Genomic DNA, 25,328 nt, shown 5'->3' with positions numbered 1-25,328 from the left:
AACTGGACTCACAGATTTGTTTCTTTCAAACAAGAAATCATGTTAAACAAATTCAGTATGTTGCATCCCTTAGCCTAATCTGAGAAGTAAGACCGCTTTAATAAACTTAATAATATTTAATAGTCTTTTTCTCAAGCTTTCTGGGCTAGGTACAAACCACAATATTTTACAAAGTTGTCTAGCTTTGAAATGAAAAGTGCAACTAGCATTAACAATCTTCATCTTTTATACCAAGTTTGGTTATAAAGATTGTGGACTAGTGTTTGTGACACAACAAACTGCCCGAAGCCTAGAGCATTTGCCCAAACTGAAAGAGCACCAAACTGGTGTTTTGACAACTCAGCCGTGCCATTCAAATATTTCCAGTGATACATCAAATTTGAAATGTTTTGCTTAGCAGTAGTTAATACTTGATGGCTAGATGTATAATACATGGCATAAGATTAATATAGTGCTTTCATTTCTTTCTTTTCTATCATGGAACTAACAGTCCTATATATAAGGATCTACTATGCTTTCCTGGTTGGTTTCGGCAAGGTTACTGAATGATATCCAGTGGTGGGTTCCTACTGGTTTGGACTGGCTCAGCTGAACTGATAGTGGTTTGGCCGCCTGGGTCGCTGGAACTGGCAGCAACCCAGGCCTACCACGCCCCCAAACTGGCTCTCCTGGCGGGGCCATCTTGTTTTGGGCTTCTTTTGGCATGTGCAGAAGCATTTTTATAGTACTGTGCATGCACACACATCATGCATTAAGCGCACTGCACAACCACGAGCGAACCGCATAGCAAATCAGTGTGTTCTTGCTGTTGTTTGCACCAATACAAATGAAGTCCATTTTTCCATTTTTAGGTTTGTGCTAAATTAGGCTATCCCTATTTGTGTAGATTTTCTTAAATGAAATTAATCACCCCAATGCTCTGTTATTAAAAGTGTTCAGGTTCAGTGTTCATATGCCATAGCCAGGAGCCCCAACTGCTGGTCCACAGACTGGCACAGGCAGGGGTGGAACTCTACCGGTTCAGGCGAACCGGTAGCTCCAACTATCAGCTGGGAGCAAACCAGTTCGCTTCGACTTTCAGCTGGGCCCGCCCACCCCTGCACTATACTCACCTATATTCCCTTTTCTGAAGCCCAACTGATAGGCACAGTAGAGCAGATTGCCACACCTCAGCTTTTTTGCACCAGGGCTGTAGTAGAAGGTAAGTTGCAAACTCACTGTGCACTCTCTCAACAAACTGGTTGTTACACCAGTTGCATCCCACCACAGGTCCACAGCCTGTTGGGAACCAGGCTGCACAAGCGGTGGACAAACACACACATAACCATCCTCTGTCCCCATTGCCAATGCTTGTCTGCGGAGTCGAAAAGGTTGGGGACTGCTGCTATAGCTGACTTGGATATAAATAACATACTCCAGTATGAGGATATAGTTTTAAAATTCAAGGGTTCTTCAAATCAGTTTTTATTTTATTTGCTATTAGGCGTGATCAAACTCTATTTAATTCAACATTTATCTCTTCAAGAAACAATGCTAAATCTGTGAAAATAGGAAAACACCTAAGCCTGATGAGTATTCCTATACTTGTGAATAAGGCCTCTGTTGACATTTGTATTGCCCCAGGACTATTAGAGCAGCAATTGGGCCGTACAAACAAGTGACGCCCCATCCACGGGATGCAGGCAGCATACAAAACCACATACCCCTCCAGTCCGCGGAAAAACCTTTCTCCACGGAACCGGTTCCTAGTCCCCTGGGCCACTGTACTAAGGATTTATAATGAGACCCTTTAAAGTCTAGTTTTCCATGCCTCCTTCAGTAAGTTTTATGTAAACCTTCTAAAGGCTAGTAGAGACCCTGCTAATTATGCAGGTTATGTTACCTGATGCTAAAGTAATGAAAATGTCTCTGGCATGAACCATACAAACACTACATCCCTGCCATTCTTCCTGTGTTTTCCAGAGGCCGGAATAACGTTTAAAAACAACAAACGTTTGGCAGAATCAAGTTACTACTTCATTAAAGGTGCAAAGAACGACTGTAAGATTTAAAGTATTCAAAAGTCTCAATGTTTTACAAACAAACATTTAATAAAACATAAAAGCACAAGCTTTAAATCACTTGACTATAGCAGTGGTAGTCAACCTGATCCCTACCGTCCACTAGTGGGCGTTCCAGCTTTCATGGTGGGCGGTAGGGGTTTGCTGTAACTCTGCTTTATAAATTTTATAAAGTAAAGTTACTTCCCTACTTTATAAATCACCATGACTGTGGAACCGGTGGGCGGTTAGAAAATTTTACTACTGAAAGAGATACAAAAGTGGGCGGTAGGTATAAAAAGGTTGACTATCCCTGCTCTATAGGGTTGTGAAAGAAAAAGGTGCTATACAATTCATGTACACCTTGGCTTTTTCCTTCTTAGTTCATCTTGATGAGAAAAATAAACATTTCAACACTGCAAAGCAGTACGATACTCGTATCTACGCTATGTTCGTATGTAGTCTGTTAAGTAAAAAGCAAGGTTTAAAACTAGCATCTTCTTTGGTAGGAACAGAGTATTTGCTAATGAAATTAAGAGTGTACAACATCTCTTAAAATTCCCCGGAGTCCCTGCTACAAAGGTGTTTTTTATAATGGTGTGTTCAGTTCTGCTGGTCCCTCCTTTCGGAGCCGCCTTCCAATAGGTTCACCATAACAAGATGTCCCAGGGAGTAACTCCATCTCACCTGTGAATACCCAATAACTGGCTCATACCATATTTTCCTCCTCAATGGGGCTCTGCAGCCATGGGGGATAGCTGACCCCCTTGCTGGGCACGTCCTTTGGGTTGTGAGGAAAGGAAGTGTCTGAAGAGTCATGTTCTAGGAGAGGCCAGGACAAAGCATTTGTATTAACTGATGTATCCACAAGGGGCTCTGGATCATGGGGGGCAGCTGTAACATTCTCCTGGACCGAAGCGCTCTGAGGAAGTTCACCCAGCTCAACAATGTGAGACTCCGGAAGAAGGCTGTGGGCTTCCTTTCCTGGGCTGCTGGTATCATGGCCGGAGTCTCCTGACCCTTCAGGGATGAAAGGAATGCTGTTACTGCGCATCTGCTGATTGGCTGATGGGGTACATGTGCAGTCAATGGTCTGCATGTCCTGACAAAGGCAGCTGTAGGTGGTTGATGGTTCTGAAACACAGCTGTTCTTGCGCTTCAGGAGAGAGAGACGGCGCCCAAAACCGCCTGAGGTAGGAGCTGTAGACAGCAGTCGGTTCAAGAGGTGGGCAGGCACATGGTGGCTCTGTTCAAGGCCCTCGGCAATCTCCTCCAGAGGCTGGAACTGCATATCCTCTTTGGCCAGTCTGGAAAATGAGGACAAGTGGTTGAAGAAATTTGCTCCACCATTTTGCACTATCCATAGATACTTCCATTACTAAAAAGTAACAGGGCTTCCCTCACGTGGGAAACGCACTGTTATCATGCTTGTACAATTACAGTCTCGCCAATGGGGAGCTTCACACACGCTGGGAAAAGATTATTTGTGTGTGTGTGTGTATACAAACGGCTGTGTGTGTGTTCCAGCATAACTCTGGAACACCTCGAGCAATTTCAAACAAGCTTGGTACCCAGATGATTTACACTCTGAAGAAAAATACTGTGGGGGTAAGATACACCTAACACCCCTTGAGGTGTGTGCTAAACCCTGTTGTGCCGTACTGCCATACTAGATTCTACTGTAAAATGCAGTGGAGTTGCCATGGTAACAGCTTCACAGTACTCCACAAGGGGGCTCCCTCTAGTAAGGGGGAAAATCCAACATTAGAAATTACGTTTGGTCCGGATATTTCGCCCCTATAAATAATTACCTAGGCAACACTGGGTTAACAGCTAGTCCCAAATAAGAAAAAAACCAAAGGTTCATTCCCTTGTGATCCCCTTTGTCCCTTTACCAGTTAACCATTTATTATTCTTACTAATTTTTGCACACTGCACCTAGAATAAACAAATCCTTACGTCACATCAAAAGTGGAGCCTTGGAATGAGGGCTGTTGCAGCAGAAAAACTGTAGCTGCCGTATAGGGGGCTCGTGGGTTTGAGGCATCCCAATATCTATCCTTCTCCAGGAGAGGCAGATCCCCATACATTTCATCCACAGCCATCATGGAGACCTTCAGAAGAAAACCGAACATGAAGAATCCCTTTTGCAGGCAGACAGTACTGGTGTTTGCCTGTCTGTTTGTCAATATGTATGTAGGATATCTATGTATTGGGGTAGGGAGGGATGAGAATCTCAGCCTGTAGAACAGGAGACGGGTTTACAACTATTGGATCATGGGAAAATTTATCTTCACTGGACACTGCCAATCCTTAGCTGAAGAGGAGAAGTTGGGGGGTTACCTGAAAGTTCCTGTCAATCAATAAATTGGTTTCAAAGTCATCATCGTCCTCTCCAAATGGGTTGATGAGTTGCTCAGCCACCTGCAAAGATCCACAATGAGGAAAGATTTCCCCTTTGACAGTCTCTGTTTCTAACCTTGTTCAGAGCCTCCCAATCTTCTGCCAAGTATACAAATAGATGGAGGAAGGAAGCTAAATCTCTTTTTCCTCTGCCCCAAATCGGATTCCCTGGCCTAGCCCCGAGCAACTCTTTACGGCAGCTTTCCAAGCTAAGGGATTCCAGTCATTCAGTCCTAAGATCACCATTAGTCATATTGGCTCTCAATCAGAGGTGGGATGCTAACTTTTTTACTACTGGTTTGGGGGCATGCAGAAGCATCCAGGTGGGTGGGCAGAGCCTCCTCCCATTGCTACTACCGGTTTACCCGATCCGGGCCAAACCGGCAGCAACCCACCACTGCTGTCAATACAGTAATTAATAGTGAAAGGTTAGGAGTCACAGTAGTTGGAGATAATGTGACCTTTTGTCCCAGAGGAGCTTTTTCCAAAAGGCAAATGGACTTTTTTTTCCCCTTTCACTTCTCATCCAAGAAGCATCCAAGAATTGAAGAAGCTTCTTGGATAAGAAACAAAACGTTTTCCAAGGGGAAAAAAATCAACCACAAAAGTCCAATTGCCTTTAGGAAAAAGCACCTTTGGGACAACCATGACCTGGATCAGTGTTTCTCAAACTTGGCGACTTTAAGTCCTGTGGACTTCAACTCCCAGAATCCCCCAGCCAGCATAGCTGGCTGGGGAATTCTGGGAGTTGAAGTCCACAGGACTTAAAGTCGCCAAGTTTGAGAAACACTGACCTGGATGATTGAGAATCTCCTTAGACAAGAACTCCCATTTGACACAAGATCTGCTTGAGGAAAGTGATGTAGGAAATGCTCCAGCAACCACTGCAAATTAACCAGCTCCATTCTGCCCTACCTTGAGCCATCCAAAGTAGAAGAAAAACTGAAGCAGGGTGAAAACAGGAATCCACAGGTCTAGGTCATGTCCTTCATAACCTTGGGCTGGATCGAGGAATTGCCTTCCAATTAGACAAGAAAAGAAGAAGCTGTATACAGCTATGGTAACCACCTATCAGAGCAAAGAGAAAAGGAAAAGGTGAAGAGCTTCTTTGCTCAGATTAAAGGGTGTTTTTTTTATTACAACAATTACTTAGGATGCAATTTAGAGTACAGCTTAATCCTTGCTTAATCATCTTTCATTCGGAGAATTAGAACTACTAAGAAATAGAACATATTTTCAGTCTCTTTTTAGGTCAATGTTAATAGATGAAATTATGACGATTCTAATTTTCATATTATTTAATTCCATGATAATTTAAAAACCCTAAGATAATTTATCAACCCCTATTTAGTTACCAGTGGAAATTAGGTCTATATCTCATGTAACACTGAAAAATAGAACAGTAAAAGTTTTTCCCCCACTTGTTATTCACCAATAATGTATGCAGAAAGGCACTGATAACTAATTTAAGTATCATTAATATAGCAATAGCACTTAGACTTATATACCGCTTACAGAGCTCTACAGCCCTCTCTAAGCGATTTACAGAGTCAGCATATTTCCCCCAACAATCTGGGTCGTCATTTTACCCATCTCGGAAGGATGGAAGACTGAGTCAACCTTGAGCCTGGTGGGATTTGAACTGCCAAATTTCAGGCAGCCAGCAGGCAGCAGAAGTAGCCTGCAGTACTGTACTCTAACCACTGCACCACCATGACTCTTTAATTGCTTTTATATCACCCTGAGTACCTTTTGTAAGGCAGGAATTGCAAATAAACAGTTAAAGTACGGCTATTCTAGAGTAAGCTAAATATACTGGATTACTAGGTTATAAAGGACAGCATTGTAACTCTGTAGATAAGATGTTAGGTTTCTGGGTGTAATTAACCAGTAGGCAGACCAAAATTAACTGTCCTGATAAACATACCAGAGAGAGAATTGTCAGCCCTAGGGGAACTTCTGCTCTGTTGGAGTTATTGTGCACCTAAATACTCTGACAGAGAGTATATATTATCCATAGAATTCATGGCATGCTTGTTGTTTCACATCTTAAAGTACGAAGATTTTAAAGTGTTCTAAATGTACCAACTCTGTTCTATGGCCAATTTTAGCAGTGGCTTTAGTGGCTTGCTGGTTTTAGACTTTGTACACTATCTTTCAAGGCAAAAGAGTACTAAGGCAGTTACATCAAATAAAATAAATAAAATAAAAATATACTACATTATATATGCAATCATTGTTTCAATAATCCACAATTCAAAAAAGACTGAACTTAAAGCGTTCAATATTTAAAATAACAGCAACATACTAATTATGCTTGAAATAATGGTAATGATTTTGGCTACCCAAGAATAAGCTATTTGAACTAATAAAATCAAAGCCAGAATTGAAAAATTGTCAAAATGATTCAAAGTGCAGGTTGTACAAAGAACGAGAAACAATGGATCATACACTCAGCTCATACAAGATTTCATAAATTGATTATAAATGCAACATAACATATTCATGAAAATGATTTATGGAGCTTCTATGAAAATTACCATGTACCAATAATGAAAAATTGGTGGGAACATAGAGTTGAAAATGTAGTAAGAATGAGCAGGTTAAAATATTGTGGGATTTCCAAATACAGAATCTCCGCTCATAACACACCAGATATAACTATGGTTGTAAAGAAGAAAATAATATGTGTGTTAGATCGGGTGAATGAAGGCACACTCAGGCTTCAGAGTAACAAACAGCTCTTTATTAGCACAAGTCAACTATGTACAATCCAGCGAAGGTTCAGTCTGACAGCAGCCCTTTTATAGGGAGCTATCAGACCCTTTGACCAACCAAATTGAATCTCTGTTCCCGCCGGAACAGAGGACCTTGATGTAAACCATTACCAATGTTTCTGGTATCTAACATCCCTCCCCTCTTAGATGGGCTCAACTGATTTGTGACATAGTCTCGCAGGTAGGCAGGCTTTCTGGTGGCTCACCCAAACCTGCACAGTTCAGTTGGTGGGTGTTCTTCAGTCAGGTCGGATGGACCTATTGTCTCCGTTGCGGTGGAAGCTCCTGGAATTTCTCACAGGCCGCAGCTGGAGTTTCTGGAGCCAGTTCACTCGGAACTCGCTGCGTGCCTGCAACTCTTACAGATAAGTGCCCCGGTACCTTCAGGATTGAGTTATCTGTGGAAGGAGTGAATCATGCTCCTTTTGTGTAGAGCTTTGGCTAACGTGTGCAGGAGTTACCTCTGATTGCCTAAGACTGGAGTTGGAGATGCGACCATGGAGTTGATCAATGTGCCGTCCCCAATTTCAACCGTCCTTGAGCTCTAATAGGTAATAGAGAGGCCCGGTGATGCCTATTACTGTGGCAGAAATCCAAAGAGTTCCCCCAGCGTAGTTGTGGGTGTAAACCTGATCCCCTACGCTAAAGTTTCTTATTTTGCCAGTCGAATCTGGGGTGACGCGGCAGAGTAATTTGAGTGTAGCCGGGCTAAGTGGGACCTTAGCCAGTGACCCATTAGAAGCTCAGAAGGGCTTCCACCAGTGGTAGCACTTGGTGTGATGTGCTGTATGAGGAGGAATTGATCAACCCATGTTTGCCAATCTCCTGAGCCCATCCTGGATAGGGCTTCTTTTGCAGATCTCACCATTTTCTCCTCCTGACCATTGGAAGCCACATGGAATGGAGCGACCAGGGCATGTCGGAATCCCTGTCCTGCTAACTAGGTCTCTAACTGCATGGCTGTAAATTGGGGCCCGTTGTTAGAGATCAAAACATCGGGCAGGCCGTGAGTGGAGAAAAGTCTCTGTAGTGCCTTGCTGACTGCTTCTGCCGTGGTAGAGGTCATGAAGACTACTTCTAGCCATTTCGAGTAGGCGTCCACAACTACCATAAAGGTCTGACCATGAACAGGGCCAACAAAATCTATATGCATCCTAGACCATGGTGCTTGAGGTCGCTCCCACTCCTTAGCGGGTGCCTCTGGAGGAGCTGGTCTGGACTCCTGGCACGGTGTGCAGGTAGCCACCCATTCTTCTATCTCCCTGTCCATATTAGGCCACCACATGTAACTCCTGGCCAAATATTTCATCCTGACAATTCCAGGATGCCCTATGTGCAAGGCCTCTAATACTGCAATATGCAGTTTGGGTGGAACAACGACCCAGTCCCCCCACAGTAAACAACCATTTATTACTGACAGTTCATCACGTTTGCAGTAAAACATTTTAAATTCAGACCCCACAGGCCCCTTGGGCCACCCCCTCCACACCCAGTTCAAAACCTGTCGGAATGTAGAGTCTTTTTCTGAGTGGCGGGCGACATCACAAGACAAGACAGGAGCAGCCTCAAGACAGTCAATGAGGAGGACTGGTATGTCAGGGGTAGGGTCTGCAAGCAGCTCAGGGCAGTGGGCATCGACTCAAGGCATCGGTATGCCCCAAGGTAGAACCAGGTCGATGGACGAGGCGATAACAGTAGGCCGCGAGGAATATTGTCCATCTGGTCATTCGTGGTGACAAAGAAGCAGGGGTAGGCCGGTCCCCAGCCAACAATCCTAGCAATGGTTTGTGGTCCGTGATAAGTTCAAAATCACGGCCATAGATGTACTCGTGGAACCATTTCAAGCCAGTGACTGCAGCCAGAGCCTCACGGTCCAGTTGGCTGTAGTTCCCCTCAGCAGCAGACAATGTTCATGAGTAGTAGGTGATGGGTGCCTCGGTTCCATTGGGCATGTGGTGGCTGAGGACAGCTCCTACGCCAAACGGGGAAGCATTGCACACTAGGACAAGTGGCAGGGTCTGGCTATATTGGACCAAAAACATGTCCGCTGACAGCAGTTTCTTCACCGCAGCAAATGTGGCTGCTTCAGCTCTGGCCCAGGACCACTTAGCATGTTTGCTGAGAAGCCGATGCAAAGGCTCAACAACCGTGGCTTTCTGCTTGAGAAAGACACTGTAGAACTTAAGCAGCCCTAGGAACGCCTGCAGTTCAGTCTGATTGCGAGGTGTAGAGGCGTCCTGGATTGCCTTAATTTTTTTGTTGGTTGGATGAATCCCACAGCCGTTAATGAGGTACCCTAGGAATTCAACCCTTGCCACGTTAATTTGGCATTTTTCTTTTTTGAGGCAGAGGCCTTTGTCCCTGATTCTGGCCAGAGCAGTTCCCAATCTTTTAAATAATTGTGCCTTATTTGCAGCCGATGTCGTCCAAATAGGGGACGACTCCTGGAATCCCCTGCAAAAGCCGTTCCATGACACTTTAGAACAGTCCAGGGGCGATACGAACTCTGAATTGAAGGCGGGTGCATTTGAATGCACCCCTGTGCGTCACAGTGGTTTGGGCCTCTGCCGTGGTGCCATCTACAGGCAACTGCTGGTATGCCTGTGCCATATCCAATTTTTCAAATACTTTTCTGGGGCCTAATGAACGCAGTAAATGCTGTACAATGGGTACAGGATAAGTGCTTTGCTGCAAACCTTTGTTTATCATGCACTTGTAATCCGCGCAGATGTGGACAGACTGGTCGGGCTTCACAGGTGTCACTATAGGGGTCTTCCGGCTCTAGGATTCCCTGGCCAATCAATTTGTCTACTTAAAAATCAATTTTAGGATGGAGAGCAAAAAGTACTCTCCTGGGTTTTAGCCTGATGGGGGCTACATTGGGGTCCAAGTTAAAAGACATTGGAGTCCCCTCATACTTACCTAGACTGGTGCCAAAGACGTCCTCGAACTCCTTAAGGAATTCCTCAGTGCTTTCATCTCGTATGGCATTGATTTCAGATACTTCTAGGCCCAGGGCTTCGAACCAGTCAAGCCCCAGGAGGCTCTGTAGATCTCCGTTGACTACCGTCACTGGTACCTGGCCACAGAAGGTCTTGAACCTCACCTGGAAGGTCCCCTGGCCCACGATGGGGACTTGGTTCCTCTGGTAGTCGCAAAGGTGGATGTCTGGAACCCGCAGCTCATGCTTTTTAAGGCTAGGGATAGCCTGTTCGAGCGCTGCCCGAGACATTATGGTCAAGGATGACTCCGTGTCAATCTCCAAATTGCATAGAGAGTCCTCAATGAGGACTGTGACTTTCAGCTTTTTTGGCCTCTTCGTGCAGACTTGGCCTATGGAGGTGTGGTAGATGACTCTGGTGTCACCTTCTGTTCACCGTGGTGGCGGCTGCTATGCCCCTTGGTTGGGCCTCTGCTGGCGGTTAGGTATGCTTCTGGGCTTCCAGGTTGTAGCGGGGCAATCGCTTCTGCAGACCTTTGCGATGTGCCCCTTGCGTTTGCAGTGTTGACAGATGGCATAGCGGAAACGGCAATGTGTTCTGAGGTGGTTTCCTCCACAGCTGGCGCAAGGCGGGAAACATGGTTCAAATTTTCGTGCCGGCTTGGTGCGATCACTGCACATGCGGTAGCTGTCATCTTCACTCTCCGAGCCTTCAGGCTCTGTGGCCTCACGATGCATGCCTGCGCTCTTCCACCCCTGGCTTCGTCTAGGGCAATTTGGAGAGTAAGATTAGTTTTTGCTAATAACCTCCTCTGCAGGCCAATGTCCCTAACATCACATATGATCCGGTCAAGTAGTAGTTCATCAAGATCTCTAAACTCGCAGTACGCTGCGGCCTTTCTGAGTGCCGCAACATATTCATTGATGGATTCCCCTTCTTTTTGGTTACAGATGTTGAATTCGTGCCTCCGGATGTATTTAGACAGTCTGGGAGCGTAGTGTGTTCTCAGTGTCTGTTGCAGAACCGACCAAGCGACCAATTGGAGTGGCATTGGCTCAGACAAATCCTTCGCTGTCTTGAACACCTCTGGTGTGCAGTAGCTCAGGAACATATTCTTTTTCCGGCCTTCAAAAAGGCCCATGAGTCGTTGGCTTCGAGGAAGCAATCAAATCTCATCATGTAGGATTCCCAGTGTTCGGTGGCTGGGTTGTACGGAGTCAGTGGGGCGTGCATTGTCATCTTGTGTTCCTGAGCACATTTGAATTTGCCACTCAAAGATGGCTGCTCGATGCTGCACTGTGCTCCGGGCTGGATTGACTTGCTGGATTGTGGTGCTCTCTTGTCTGCCTAGTTGCCTTCCAATCCCACCTTCGTCGCCAGTGTTGGATCGGGTGAATGAAGGCACACTCGGGCTTCAGAGTAACAAACAGCTCTTTATTAGCACAAGTCAACTATGTACAATCCAGAGAAGGTTCAGTCTGACAGCAGCCGTTTTATAGGGAGCTGTCAGACTCTTTGACCAATCAGATTGAATCTCTGTTCCCACTGGAACAAAGGATATTGGTGTAAACCATTACCAATGTTTCTGGTATCTAACTATGTGGATAAATGATGAGGCAATACCAGGGGATAGTAGAATAGAAGAAAAAGAATTGGAGAAGATCACAAAGAAACAAGATCTGAAAATTAAAAATTGAAACCAACTTTGATGGTCCCAGGTGGATAGCATATTTTGGGCAGCACTTAGAGAATATGTGTGTTGATAACATTTCCATTAGTCAATTGAAAAAAAATACTGCTTGGATCCACATATATATGACACAATATGTTACAAGATCCTAGATTTTGGGGGAGACCTCAATGCATATGAAAGCCAACAAAGCTAAAGAACCAGCAGCTGTGATTTAACATTGATGCGAACATAAACAGATAATAATATATTAAACAATAATAATAATACTATCAGCATAGGATGTATTGTATGTGTTAAAAGAGTCCTTGCGGGTCATTCATTCATCCCTCTGTTGCAACTAAGAAGTTCTCCCCCAAGTATTCTCCCCATTCATTCATTCCTCTGTTCCAACCAGGATTCCCTTAATTCTCCTCTCTCAAGCTCTCCTTGAGCTTCTCTTTTACAAGTTCACTATTCCTGGCTCCAATAACTGTTGTTCATGGGACTTGCTTTCTAGACATTTTATCGTCCAGGTAACTTTCCTCTGAATATGCTCCAACTTATCCATATCCCTTTTAAAGTACAGTATCCGCTCTTAACACAGAACTCCAAATGCAGTCTAAGCAGCACAGGGAAACAGGGAACTGTTATTTCCTACGATTTGGGCATAGCACATTGTTTTTTTAGCTGCTACATAAAAGTTACCTGGTCATGATCAAACATTGGGATACTCTTATAGTTAAATTCTTCTTTTGTGCACTGCTGTCAATTTGAGTTTCCCCCATTTTATATCCATAATATAGTTTTCATTGCCCTAGTTGTACAGTTGTACATCACCCTGTTGAGGTCATTTTTGTGATTTTTGTACACTAAGATATTAGCCAATTTGTTTTAGCTTGGTGTTATTTGCAAAATTTACAAGCATCCTTCCCATCCTATTCTTCAGATTATGTTTTTGAATAGAACTGAGCTGATGCCACTTAATACTTCCTTCTGATACAGAATCATTCACAAACTACTATTTGGTATAGCTGTCAGTCAGTTAAACCTCAATGATGTGTACAAAATATATTTGTGTGGAACGGAATTCTATAGAGATTCCATCTCTGTTGTTCATTAATCTGATAGTAAGCTTTGATAGTATACATTGCTGAAGAAAGTCTGATACTGTTTTCCCAGATATAGACTACAACTCCCAGAATTGCCAATCAATAAGCATATATATATAAACCTGGACAAATAACTTATTGCGTGGGGTACAGATGTGTGATAGTCTAGAAAGTCAAAAACAGAATTGTTCGATGTAAGAGATGATAAATCTTCCCATCACCAGTTTTCTCTTAAATCTGGTCATAATCCTTTAATCTGTTCTAAACAAGAGAAAAAGGACACACAAACCAGAAAAGCCAACAATAGGATGTGCTTAAACACTCACCAGTGAAATGACATTTGTGTTCTCAGAGTCTGACAGCTTACCTGAGTGTATACTAATGGTACACTGATCCAGTCATAGTGGTAAAGCATGCTGCAGCTGCCACGAAAATGATTCAGTTCCTGCAGGGAGAATTCAATCATCACTGCTTGTGTGAGGTGTGAGAACTTTCTACAACTACATATAGCTTTCCACAATGCCTTCAGGTATATGAATAGGTTTACTCAAATCAATAAGATAAAGTGACTTTTTTCTGGATTGAGGCAGAGAAATGTGATTCTGTTAATTCTCCTGGACTTCTCAGTGACTTCTGATAAAAATTGGCCATATATAGCAGCAATGGCGAACCTTTTTTGGCTCACGTGCCACAAGTGGGGGGAGCGCAGGGGGGTCATGTGCGGGCGTGCTGCACCCATAATGCAATGCGTGACCCCCCCAATGCACATGCGCGCACAACAGGCGCAACCCCCCCCCATTTTTACATGCTTTTTCACCTCCCCAGGCTCCAGAGGCTTTATAGGAGCCTGGGGAGGGCAAAAAGAGCCTCCCCCGCTCCCCGGAGGCCCCTCAGAGGCTTCAGGGACCATCCGGAGGCTTCCCTGAAGCCTTCGGAATGCTTAAAATGACCCTCCGAGCAAACCGGAAGTCATTTCCGGTTTGCTCGGAGGGTCATTTTAACCGTTCTGAAGGCTTCAGGGAAGCCTCTGGACGGTCCCTGAAGCCTCCGAGGGGCCTCCGGGGAGCGGGGGAGGCTCTTTTTGCCCTCCCCAGGCTCCTATAAAGCCTCTGGAGCCTGGGGAGGGCGAAAAAATGGCTTTTAAAAACGGTGAACTCAGCTGGCCAGCGCGCGCATGCGCGCTGGCCAGCTGACAGGGCAGCACCTCGCGTGCCCTGACAAATGGCTCCACATGCCACAGGTGCCATAGGTTCGCCATCACTGATATATAGCATCTTCCAACTTGGACATTTGGCGCTCTGGAAAGTAGTGTTAAGCTAGTGTTCAGTAGTCTCATGATAGTTATTATAGATGTTGGGAAATTACCAGCTAGGCTGGAAGGAGGCATCAAGAGAGGGCCTAGCTTTGAGTCCTTAATCAAATGCTTATTTGGATATTTATATGGATATAAATGAATTATACCCATAGCACTATCACAATCCAATAAGGAAGCTGTAATAAGATTAAATCTTACAGGAGTAACTTTAACAAATCCATAATTTCTATTGATTAGTGCATTGTTTTCAAGGTTCTTACATAGTTACCTTTTTATAATCTACTATAATCTTTCCCAAGTATTAAAATTATATAGCCTTGGAATTTACAGTAAATAACCTTCCTAGCTTTTGGTTCATTTAAAAAACTAATTGGATACAAAATCGAATATTTGTCCCCAGAGGAACCTTTATATTTTACTTTGGATATCACTCTTCCCATCTGAGACAAACAAATGATGGCTAGGATGAGAGGTGATGATGATGGCTCAATGATGGGTATTAATGCATCTCAAAGAAAAGGTCTCCTCACCCTGTTTTGCAACACTAAATCTATAGAACAGAAGCAAACAGAGCCTGGTGCTCTCTAAATGTTTTTGGCCTACAATTCCAACAATTTCTTGCTGCTGGCCATCTTGAAAGGAACTGATACGATTCTTCTAACATGCCAGGTCTCTACTGTTATAGAAGAAGTCTAAGCATTATGGATGGCTGAGAAAGTGCTCAGAAATGTTGGAACACCAGAAACTAGAAGATTCTGGGAAGTGAAAATAACTATTAAACTAGTTTAAGTTTATAATTCAAATGCTAGGATTCCCAACCTCACCTCCATGAGCAACTTGAGAGCACAGTTGTCACGTATGCGGCCTTCTTTACGTGCCTGTGCAGCTAAGTTGGTAAACCAAATGCAGGGGACCCAGTATCGATTGTAGGAAGTGTTGAGATTTTCAAATTTCTTGCGTTCCTCACGAGTCATGAATCCTTGAAGCAGATGCAAAAAAGCAGGTATTTATATATACAATGCCACTCAAGCAATGGGTGGAATTCATTAGGAGACGAAATGGCACGTTCTCATGCAGACTTTCATAGCCTAAGGTATTCAGAATGTGTTGGCCTATAATATTATTGTCTCCATTGCTCTACTGATTATGGTTAATGGCCATGTAGCCCAATATGGGACCAGACTGGGCAAAGCTGAAAACAATGCATTACAAGGGCATTTACAGGCAGCACCTTCCAAATTAAAGGATGTTCTAAATGGTGCTTACTTTGACTTTCTACATTTTTTTTTAGAATGTTCCCATGTAATTCAACAAGAAGATGGGCCTCTAGTGCTACCCTTACCTGCTTCCACCACATGGTCCATGGTGGGAAAGCGCTTGAACACAGCAATGCTGACTGAGCGCAAGATCAAGACTGCTGACAGACTGCAATAGCGCATGAGTGTCCGTCGATAAAGCCGTCCCTTCTCATCTACACCATGGACGTTTCCAGAGATGGCACACATCAAGCGATCTGGCTTTGGCATGCTGGTGTACTGGCTCCACCACCGGTTTACTACCAGCGTTACATAGAAGCCTGAGTGAATCCAAGAGAGAGGAAGTTATTTATTCAGTTATTAAAACTATATTCTGACTTTCTTCCCCAATTACATTACAATATGATTTTTACAATGCAAATCTCATTGGGGGGGTGGGGTGGGGAGGATTATTTCATTATAAAACCCAAAACAGGTTCTGAAAGCCAAAACTCAGCCATGCAAACACGTAAATAACGAATTATAACAAATGTGTTATAACCAAATTCTGTGAAGCGTTTTAAATTCAGTTTTTTAGCCACTGCATTTTGTTTGTATTCCACGTTGCAACATTGGAAACGAGAGAGTTGGGGAGATTGATATAATTTTTTTCTTTTTTGATAAAAAAAAAATTCCCTGCATTTTGCCCATTATCCTTGAGAGCAGATGAGGAGTAGGGAAAGGGTTGGAATGGAAATAGCAAAGAGGGGGGAGGTTGGGAAATCAAGCATCTCACCCAAAACAAAGGAGATAGGGATGAGATTGGCATACTTGTTGCAATAAATGACCACCTTTTCGAAAACCCGTTTCTGATCTTCTTTTAAGACAAACCTAGAAATAGAAAGAAGAAATATTTTTTTAAAAAATATCATTTGGCAGTGGCTGGCTTCCATAGGCTTGAATTGAAAATTGGGATAATTGAAGGAACCATGCATCCACCGTAGGATGTCATGAGAGTCTGCTTTCACTCGTTTCTTAATTATCTACATTTGGCTTATTCACGTTTCAACCTCAACACAGCTCAGCCAGGAAGAGAAATACAGACATATTCACCCAGTGTCTCAAAGGAGGAGAAAGTGAAATCTCTTTTGCTTAAATAGGCTGTAACTGACACAAGTAATTTCATGAACCAGGTTAATTACGCTGTTGTTGAAAAGGGGCAACACCTTATTTACATGTAGCCTCATCACTTATTTTATGTTACAACTAGGCCAGGAACTGAGCCAAGGTTGTATAGCAGAGCTAGAATTATTTTAACAGTATACTATACGTCCTCGTGCCAAAATACACTTTCCGGAATGAACAATGTCCTAGGAAATTTAGTATGGTAAAGATGGTCCTCGACTTACAACACTTCATTTAGTGACTGTTTGAAGTTACAACAGCACTGAAAAAGGTGACTTGGGGCTGTTTTTAATACTTACAATCATTGCAGCATCCCTTATGGTCACATTTACATTCGGACGCTTGACAAGGGTTCATATTTATGACGGTTGCAGTGCCCCGGGGTCCTGTGATCCCCTTTTGTGACGTTCTGACAAGCAAACTCAATGGGGAAGCCAGATTCACTTAACACTTAACAACCAGGTTACTAGTTTAACAGCTGCAATGGTTAACCATGTTAAAACTATGACAAGAAAAGTCGTAAAATGGGGCAAAACTCACTTAACAAATGTCTCACTTAGCAACATACATTTTGGACTCAATTTTAATCGTAAGGTGGGGACCACCTGTAGTAATTCTTCAAATTAGAAAAGAAATTTCATAAAACCTGAGCGTGCAGGTGGAATATTAAGGACAGCTCAAAGTTCTTGGGCTGTTCTGAAAAAACAGGAGGGAAAGGATGCCAACTGATACCCTGATTTACCGATACGTAAGGCTTAGTCCCAAATAGGAAACCGAGAAGACCAGGAACTCCTTGTACAGCAGCTTGTAGATGCTCCCACGCCATAGGCTCAGCAGTTTGTAGAAGCCCCCAAAGCGGGCATTGGCCACCCGAGCTGTATAGGTAACTGTCATGCTAGGCAGAAGTAGGCTGAGTGCACCTGCAATTGAAGGAGACACCGAATTAGACCTTAGTTAGTACATGCAAACTTCTCATGCAGATCACCTTCTCTGTTGCTCACACCAGGACTTGCAGCAAAGAAGAAAATGTTAGGCTCTTTCAGAGCCTCTCCTTCCTTTTGGACAGAGCAGCAGTCTCACCTTTCAGAACTTACGTTGCCTTCCCCAACCTGACGCCCTCCAGATTGGTTCTTTTTGCTTCAGCACTTTCCCACAGCAAGGAGAAAACCCTGCGGGAATTCCTTGCAAGTCCTCCTGAAAAACTCTGGTGAGGATCCTCTGGTGAGATCACACCCTTGACTTTCAAATGGGTGTGTTTGTAAGAGCTTTTCTTGCCTCAGCCCCTGTCAAAAGTGTTTTTCCTTCGGAAAAAGTAATTGGGAGTTGATGAACAGAGAGTAGCATCACTGAGGAGGAGTTATTACAACGTCCAAACTGCTAATTGTCATGGAAGGAAGAACGCTTTTTACAATGGGGAGACTTTAACCCCCCCCCCCCCTTTTACAAAACTGCTGATTTCAACTGGGTCAGAGAGTCAGGCCCTCAAGCCATTTTTCCATGGTAATTCAGCTATCAGCAATCAGCTAAAAGGAATAGCCCTGATTTGCATATTCCTTTCTTCTTTTATGTTCTCTACAATGGCACAGAGAAATCAGTTTCCCCCTTGCAACCAAGTGTGTTCCTAGGACAATAGCTAGCAAACCAAAAGACAAGGAAAGGATTCCATTTTTTTTCCCTTTTACAATAAGACTAAACATTAATAATGGCAGGAAAAAACAAGATTGCAAGTGGAAGATAACATTATCTGAACACTGAAATGATAATGTAAAGTTGTACCAGCATCTGCAGAAGGTTATATAATACCTGGAACATAGAACACCTTAGGCTTAGGCTAAGATGTAGAGGGCTACTTTATGATTCAGGGTTAATTCATTAAATTGCAGTTTGGATTAGCCCCTTATGTGAACACATCCTAGAAAATGTCCTCTGGAGCCACAGTTATTCCTTACAACAGACAGACAAAAGCAGGAAAGGCTTTATGTTCATCTTAAAGATTTTAAAATATAAATATTTAAAAATTTATATTCAAAAAGCCATTGTTGATCAAATTTTGCTGTATGTAAAGTTGGAGTTAATAATGTTACTAAGGTTACATGTTCAGGTTGGCATCACTTAACAAGTACAACTGGGACAGGCAACACCATATTCACATGCACATCATCAGGGAAGGAAAAGGTTTTAAATAAAATTGAAGGTAGAATTGTGAGAGAAAGAAAGCAGTGCTTCCTTGCCAACTTAAATTACTCACTTCTACCAGCGTTTCACATTTAGTATGAGTTACAATAATGTAAATAAACACCTGATGATAGATGGTGGTACCTTTTGACCTACTAAAAATTCTACAAAGAACAGCAGGCAATATCAGTCCTGCTCTACCAGTTTAATGCTGGAATGACTGCTGCTTTGAATTTAAACAATCCACACTGAAATACCTTAGAAGATTTCAACAGCAGACATTACTGTTAAAAGTAAGCATGAAATATCTAATAAAGTATTATTCATTTTCTATGCATCAAATGTGGATCTATTTTTTTTTAAAGTGCGCATGATTATTCTAAGCTTGATAGTTTTTTTATGCCTTAGTTGAATAGCACATCTCTAAGCCTTATTGGGTGAAATTGTCAACATTCTTACATTGCGGAATAACATGCCACATTCTCCTACATATTCTTTGTGGTTTTCTCTGTATCGAACACTGCATGATGTGCTTCCCGAGGCAGAAGCACATCTTCTTATACCACCATGCATATTGCTGGCACTACACACATCATAAATCATCATACTATAAAAAAAGATGTTGAGACTCTGGAAAAAGTGCAGAGAAGAGCAACAAAGATGGTTAGGGGGCTGGAGGCGAAAACATAAAAAAGAACAGCTGCAGGAGTTGTCTAGTCTAGTGAAAAGAAGGGCTAGGGATGACAAGATAGCAGTGTTTCAATATTTCAGGGCTGACACAAAAGAAGAGGAGGTCAACCTCTTTTCCAAAGGACCAGAAGGGAAGGGAAGAAGCAATGGATGGAAACTAACCAAGGAGAGAAGCAACCTAGAACTAAGGAGGAATTTAACAGTGAGAACGATTAACCAGTGGAACAAATTGCCTTCGGAAGTTGTGGGTGCTCCATCCCTTGAAGTTTTTTAAGAAGGCAGCCATTTGTCTCCTGCTTGAGGAAGACTAGAAGGTCAGACTAGAAGACTTCCAAGTTCCCTTCCAACTCTTGTTATTCTGTTATAAGCCTAATTCCGGAAAAATAGCTGTGCCCCCATTTGAATATGATATTGCTTTAATTATGGTAATTTGAAATCAAATGATGCTATGAGGCATTACTTTCTGCACTGTCCTTGTGTTGGAATAGGTTGTCTTATCTATTTCATTTTAAACCTTCCTTTACCTGTGGTGATGACCTCTTTGCCCCCTTTTCTTCCTAACCATCCTATGAAGTAGGCAAGTTAGGCTGAGAAACAATGACTGACCCAATGGCCATCACTTCTTGATCTCTGCAGTGCTAAGCTTGGCCCTCCCACAACTGAACAGAATTCTCTCTCTCTCTCTAGAGGTATTGTTAGCCTAGCATTTCCTATTGGCATCCTTCTTGTGTGCAAGAGAAAGGAGGGGCTGCCATTCCCCAAAGGCATTTTTGGGATAATGGACAAATGTGATCAGAGTCAAATGCAGTCATTTTAATAAGTATTATAATCAAATCACAGTCTAATAAAGGTCCCGTGATGGAAAAGAATATGCAGTTTTCTCACAAGTAATACATAACTATTCAAAAGGATAAAAAGCAATCCTTTGCAAGTTATAGACTTATACAATAGCAAGGAGAGAAGTAACAGCAACAATAACAATTATAGATAGATAGATAATTATATAATAAATAATATAATAATATAATTATTTATTATATAATAAATAACAAACAACAGAATGGTCAATGCCTGGAATGCACTCTTTGGTTTCATCTCCAAACCCCCATAACTTTCACCTTAAACTGTCTACTGTTGACCTCACCCCATTCCTAAGAGGTCTGTAAGGGGCGTGCATAAGCCCACCAACATGCCTGCTGTCCCTGTCCTATTGTCCCTCTTATTCGTATCCAAGGTCTCCCATAACACTCCTTTCTTGGACTGGGATAATCTTGGCAATACTTCAGCTTTTTGTTTAAAGCAGTTTGATTTGCAGATGGTAGATCAAAGTGCCACCAAAGACACCTACTAGGCAACTTTGTACCAATCACTCCTAGTCCTTCCAAGCCCAACCAAACTCCAAGGCTGTTGTAGGAGGAAAAACAGGATATAAGATTGCAGGATATGCCACTTTATGCTCCTCAAGGAAATACAGGCTACAAATCTACAAGATGATCTTCCATCATAGTACAGCAATTCAGCTGGGCTATTGAAATTTTTATTGGTAGTTCTGCATTTGGCAAAATATGTAGCATTCATCGGAATATCTTCTCTTGCAAAACTTCGGGGCACAGCTGTAGCCCTTTTCCTTTTTATCTTGAGTTAAATTAGTTGCTCCTTCAAGCCAATAGAACAAACCCTTGAACTCTAAGCAAGACCTCTAACTATACTTTGAAGGGGGTCTGATTTAATCTTTCACACGCACAACCTTACCTTGTCCAGATCTAGCAATGCTTCTCTCAACTGGTACATTCTTTTCAGAAATTTCCCCTCCCCACTTGCTATTCCAAGAAGAATTGAGAACTCAGATGCCTTCCCCTGGGGGAACAACAATCAAACCTTCTTGGATTAAGAGTGGAAGGTAAAAAGCCTTTGAAGGAGGGCAACTTCCCAGACTATCTGAATGAGTTCTTCATTAATGAGTAAATGCTGAGCCAATTTCCCCCCCCCTTAACTAAAGTCTGGCTGTCGTACAACTGACCACTGACTGAGATTCAACCCATAAACAAATACTAAAAGGCCCTAAGTGTTCTTCCTTCCTTCCTTTTTTATTTCCTTCCTTTCTTTCCCCAGAAGCAGTTGGGGGAGGGAAGAAAAAAAGTATGAATGAGAGAAGACTGATCTTCAAAACAAAACATTGCTTTTGGGTGAGATGAGTCTTAATGTCTTGCAAATGGAGATAGTGTGATAAGCATCCTGGTTAGCAAGTTTGGTCTGCATGCAACTATGCTAGAGCTTATACAGCACTTGCAGAAAGTTCTTTCTCAGAGTCAGAAAGTCTAGATGATCCTAATGTCTGGAATCAAACAGGTCACCTTAGGCACAGGTAGGTTTTCCACATGCTGCATCAATTAATGGGAGAACTCAGCAAATGGAAAGGAGTTCATTCCTTTAAGATTTATATTGTCTAAGTCCCTACATGAAATCACCAAGATCCTCATGGTAGTTGATAGACCACAGGATATATAGCATAATATTTACTGAATCTGCTATAATGTAGCTCTCCCTTGGAAAGCGGCCACAAGAGAAACACTCAACACAGGTTCTACCAATTCCTGAAAACAATTCAGGGAATAAGTACCCTCATTAGCCTATCATTGCAAATGCAGCACCAGACTCTGAAGGTGACATTAAAGGACTGCAAAAATAATTTTACAATGAGCTTGTCTATTGTCATGCTAGCTATGTATAGATTAGATTACAAATAGTCTGATTTCATTCATACTTACTGTTCAGCAATGAAATACACAGCATATAATACAGCACATTGCTTAAAGCCTACCTTATTTTTAGAATGGGTATCAATATTCAATACATTTCCTATAATATTCAAACTTTCAGGGTCTCAGACTGGGCTAAAGCAGAGTTTCTCTTTCTTGGCAAGCATAATGACTGGAGGATACCGGGAACTGACTTCTGTCCCTCTTCAAAGTTGCCAAGGTTGAAAAACGCTGAACTGGAGAAATGTAACAACTCCAAGCTAATTGACAATAAAGAAGAGACAGGATTTCCCGGCAGATGTCAGCCCAAAATTCAATACTGGAATAAATATACTAAATGCCTCCAAGGAGAAGTCTTTCTAAGTTTATCACTCTGATCCTATATTGATGAAGGAGGAGAAGGCAAATATTTAAAACTTTTCCTCCTACAATCCCATACCACATGCAGGCCAACTAGAAACACCCGTAACTAAATTGTATTAATTATCTCAGCATGCAATAATTTTTAAAGAAGCCATAAGCTTGTAACAACATTCACAGGATTCAAAATTTTACAAAGCAAGGAAAAAGAACCAGCTCCTTGAAGGAACAGGGAACCCTAAACAAACCATTTTAACACTAACCTGTGCAAAATGTTTTTTGCTGTCTTGCAGTTGCCTCCAACCAGGATACCTGCAGGAGCAGACTGGCTTGCAAAGTTCTCTGACAATGGTTTTCAGATCCAAGCTTCACTTGGGATGCAAGTGTTACGAGATAAGGTGCCAAAACTGGGAACAGCTCAGGCAGCCCCTACAGGTTTTTAAATACTTACATATCTATCTAAGCCTTTGAAATCTGAACTGACCTTTTACAACCCACCCACAGGTAAACTCTTTGATTGCTGGGTATCTGAATCTGGATTGAGAGGGGAGAGGTAAGCAACTGAACTGAAAGGCTGCAAGAATTGTTGCAGGCACAAAAAGGCAGGTTATTTTTGAGTCAATTTTAAGAGGAAGTGGGGAAGAACTGCAGAATGGCCGAATCTTTTGGAAGAGAGAAAGACAGTTCTTAGGAAACTATATGGGTATTATAATATGTAATGTGAAATATATTTGATGCATTTAAATCGATGTAAAAATACAGAACTGAACAGCAAAAAAATAATAATGCATTGGTAGTACAGTATACCAAGCAGTATACAGTAAAACCAAGCAAGCTATAAAGAATATCTATTTCAGTCAAAATCTCAGTATGACACAAACAAAAATAATACATACAAACACTTCAAAGGTGGAAAGCCAAGTCCCAAGAAAACGGAATTTCAGAACCTGCACTGCTATTTAAGAAGTATTGGTTGCATCTTTAAAGACAGTTACAGGATGGGTACATTTATAAACTGAAAGACCAACTCTTAAATATCCTGAAGCCATCCCCAGTACATGTAATTTCTCACACACTGCTCAGAAATAAATGTTATAGTAGTCTCTGGGGAAAAAGAGTTTAGTTGAAGGAAGGAAACAAGTGACATGACCTTGAATCCTTACCATTGAGCTTTCTAACCTCAGTATTTTAAATTGATTTTCTGCACTGATGATTTAGTTGGGAATGACCGGTATATGGAAGTTGGATCTTTATATACTATCTCAGGCTGTCCTAAAGCCAGCCAATAATAGGATTGTGAAAGAATTTATAATCCTTTTTTTCTGCTTGAAACCTGATGGAATCATTCTCCCCTTTGGGCCTTTTCTCCTTCAGTGTTTAACAAGTCAATACCTTCAGGGTTTGGTTTGTAGAACAAAGATGAACCAAGCAAACAGCTATATTGCAGTGGAAACTATGACAGAAAAATAAAGAGGAGAGGCAAAATAATTGCTTTCTCACAAGCACATTTAAGTGCTTGCATTTACATGTACAAAAATATAACACTCCCATCTCTTTTGCATTTTTTCCATCTTTAGGGATAGGGATTTAGGGATTAAATATTGAGTAGGAAGATGGAAATTATCATTCCTGTGTTCTCTCAAAACATTTCTAGTTATAGAGCTGTAAGCCAGCTGTAATGATTCTGCTGAAGTGGTATCTCCTTGATTGAAATTGCTATACGAATCATAAGAAATATGAATCATATTTCTTATAACTGTGGCTGGCTTTTCCTGATACTATTAAATAACCTGATTACAGGTTGCTGAGTTTATTTACTAGAGTCATACTAGGCTTTTCTTCCAGGAAAAACATTAATAAAAGAATCTTCCTTAATTTCATCATCACAACTTATCTATGAAATAAGCAAGGCTGAGACTCAGTGATGAATCAAAGTCAGCAAGTCAGTTTTCGTAGCTGAGTAGACTTGAGCTTGGTTCTCCCAAGTCCTAGTCTTACCCTAATCACCAAAGCATACTGGCTCCCTTAGGTAGTCCTTTGGAGAAGCAGATTGCCATAGACATATGGTTTGTGACTCTGATAAAAGAATGCAAACACCACAAAACCAGTGTGACCTAGCTTTGTTTCTTGGAGGGCATGCCAATTATAGATTAACTCTTTAAAAATATCATTAGAGTCTAGAGCCTATCAAAATGAGATTGTTCTCAATATTTTATAGCAAAAGAGATGGCATTTTAGTCAACCAAGAAGCATTACTCATAGAATTTGCATAATACATTAGGCTGAACTACGATGTAGTACGTCATTCAATATATTGTGCCAGCCCAACCAGTATCGCTTGTTTAATAGTTCAGTATATTGTGAGAACCAGGCAATTGGGTTAATTCAAAAAGACATGTTTCCGTTAAATATAAGTTTAAAGCTATAAAACTTCTTCTTTTTAATTAGCTGAACAGCTAATCCAACTACATTTTCTTGGCTTGTTACAGATTTATTTTATCATCTCCAAATTCAGGAATAAATTGCAATGTAAATTCATAAGAAACACAACAGTAGAAGTACTTTAAGCTCTATCTAAGGAGAGTAAAAAGTAAAATCATTTACGCAATTACGTATTTAAAAAATAAAGTAAAGTTTTTCCTATCCAGTCGTGCCTGACTCTAGGGG

The 25,328-nt window shown here is 42.0% G+C and overlaps 1 protein-coding gene across 5 annotated transcripts; it reads right to left on the bottom strand.

Annotated features, from left to right (window-relative positions):
- Positions 1-1,490: 1,490 nt before the first annotated feature.
- Positions 1,491-23,162, bottom strand: BEST2 (bestrophin 2). 5 transcript variants are annotated; one of them, XM_081939938.1, is made up of 10 exons: positions 21,295-22,069; positions 17,420-17,597; positions 16,289-16,383; positions 15,600-15,833; positions 15,082-15,236; positions 13,310-13,387; positions 5,358-5,510; positions 4,383-4,463; positions 3,999-4,153; positions 1,491-3,346 (listed from the first exon to the last, which is right to left on the bottom strand). In XM_081939938.1, the coding sequence occupies exons 2-10, from the start codon at positions 17,569-17,571 to the stop codon at positions 2,749-2,751; spliced, it is 1,701 nt and encodes a 566-aa protein (XP_081796064.1). In that variant the 5' UTR covers positions 17,572-17,597; positions 21,295-22,069; the 3' UTR covers positions 1,491-2,748. The 5 variants fall into 5 exon arrangements, with proteins under 5 accessions (XP_081796064.1, XP_081796065.1, XP_081796066.1 ...); XM_081939939.1 differs by lacking the exon at positions 21,295-22,069 and adding an exon at positions 17,758-17,779; XM_081939937.1 differs by lacking the exon at positions 21,295-22,069 and adding an exon at positions 22,925-23,162 and having other exon boundaries at positions 1,492-3,346.
- Positions 23,163-25,328: the final 2,166 nt, after the last annotated feature.

The sequence above is a fragment of the Natrix helvetica genome (genome assembly GCF_964273705.1).
Source record: "Natrix helvetica genome assembly, chromosome: 1".
In the NCBI taxonomy this organism is placed as follows: Eukaryota; Metazoa; Chordata; class Lepidosauria; order Squamata; family Natricidae; genus Natrix; species Natrix helvetica.
The sequence above is the reverse complement of the archived record's forward strand: the minus strand, read 5'-3'. Positions and strand labels throughout refer to the sequence as shown.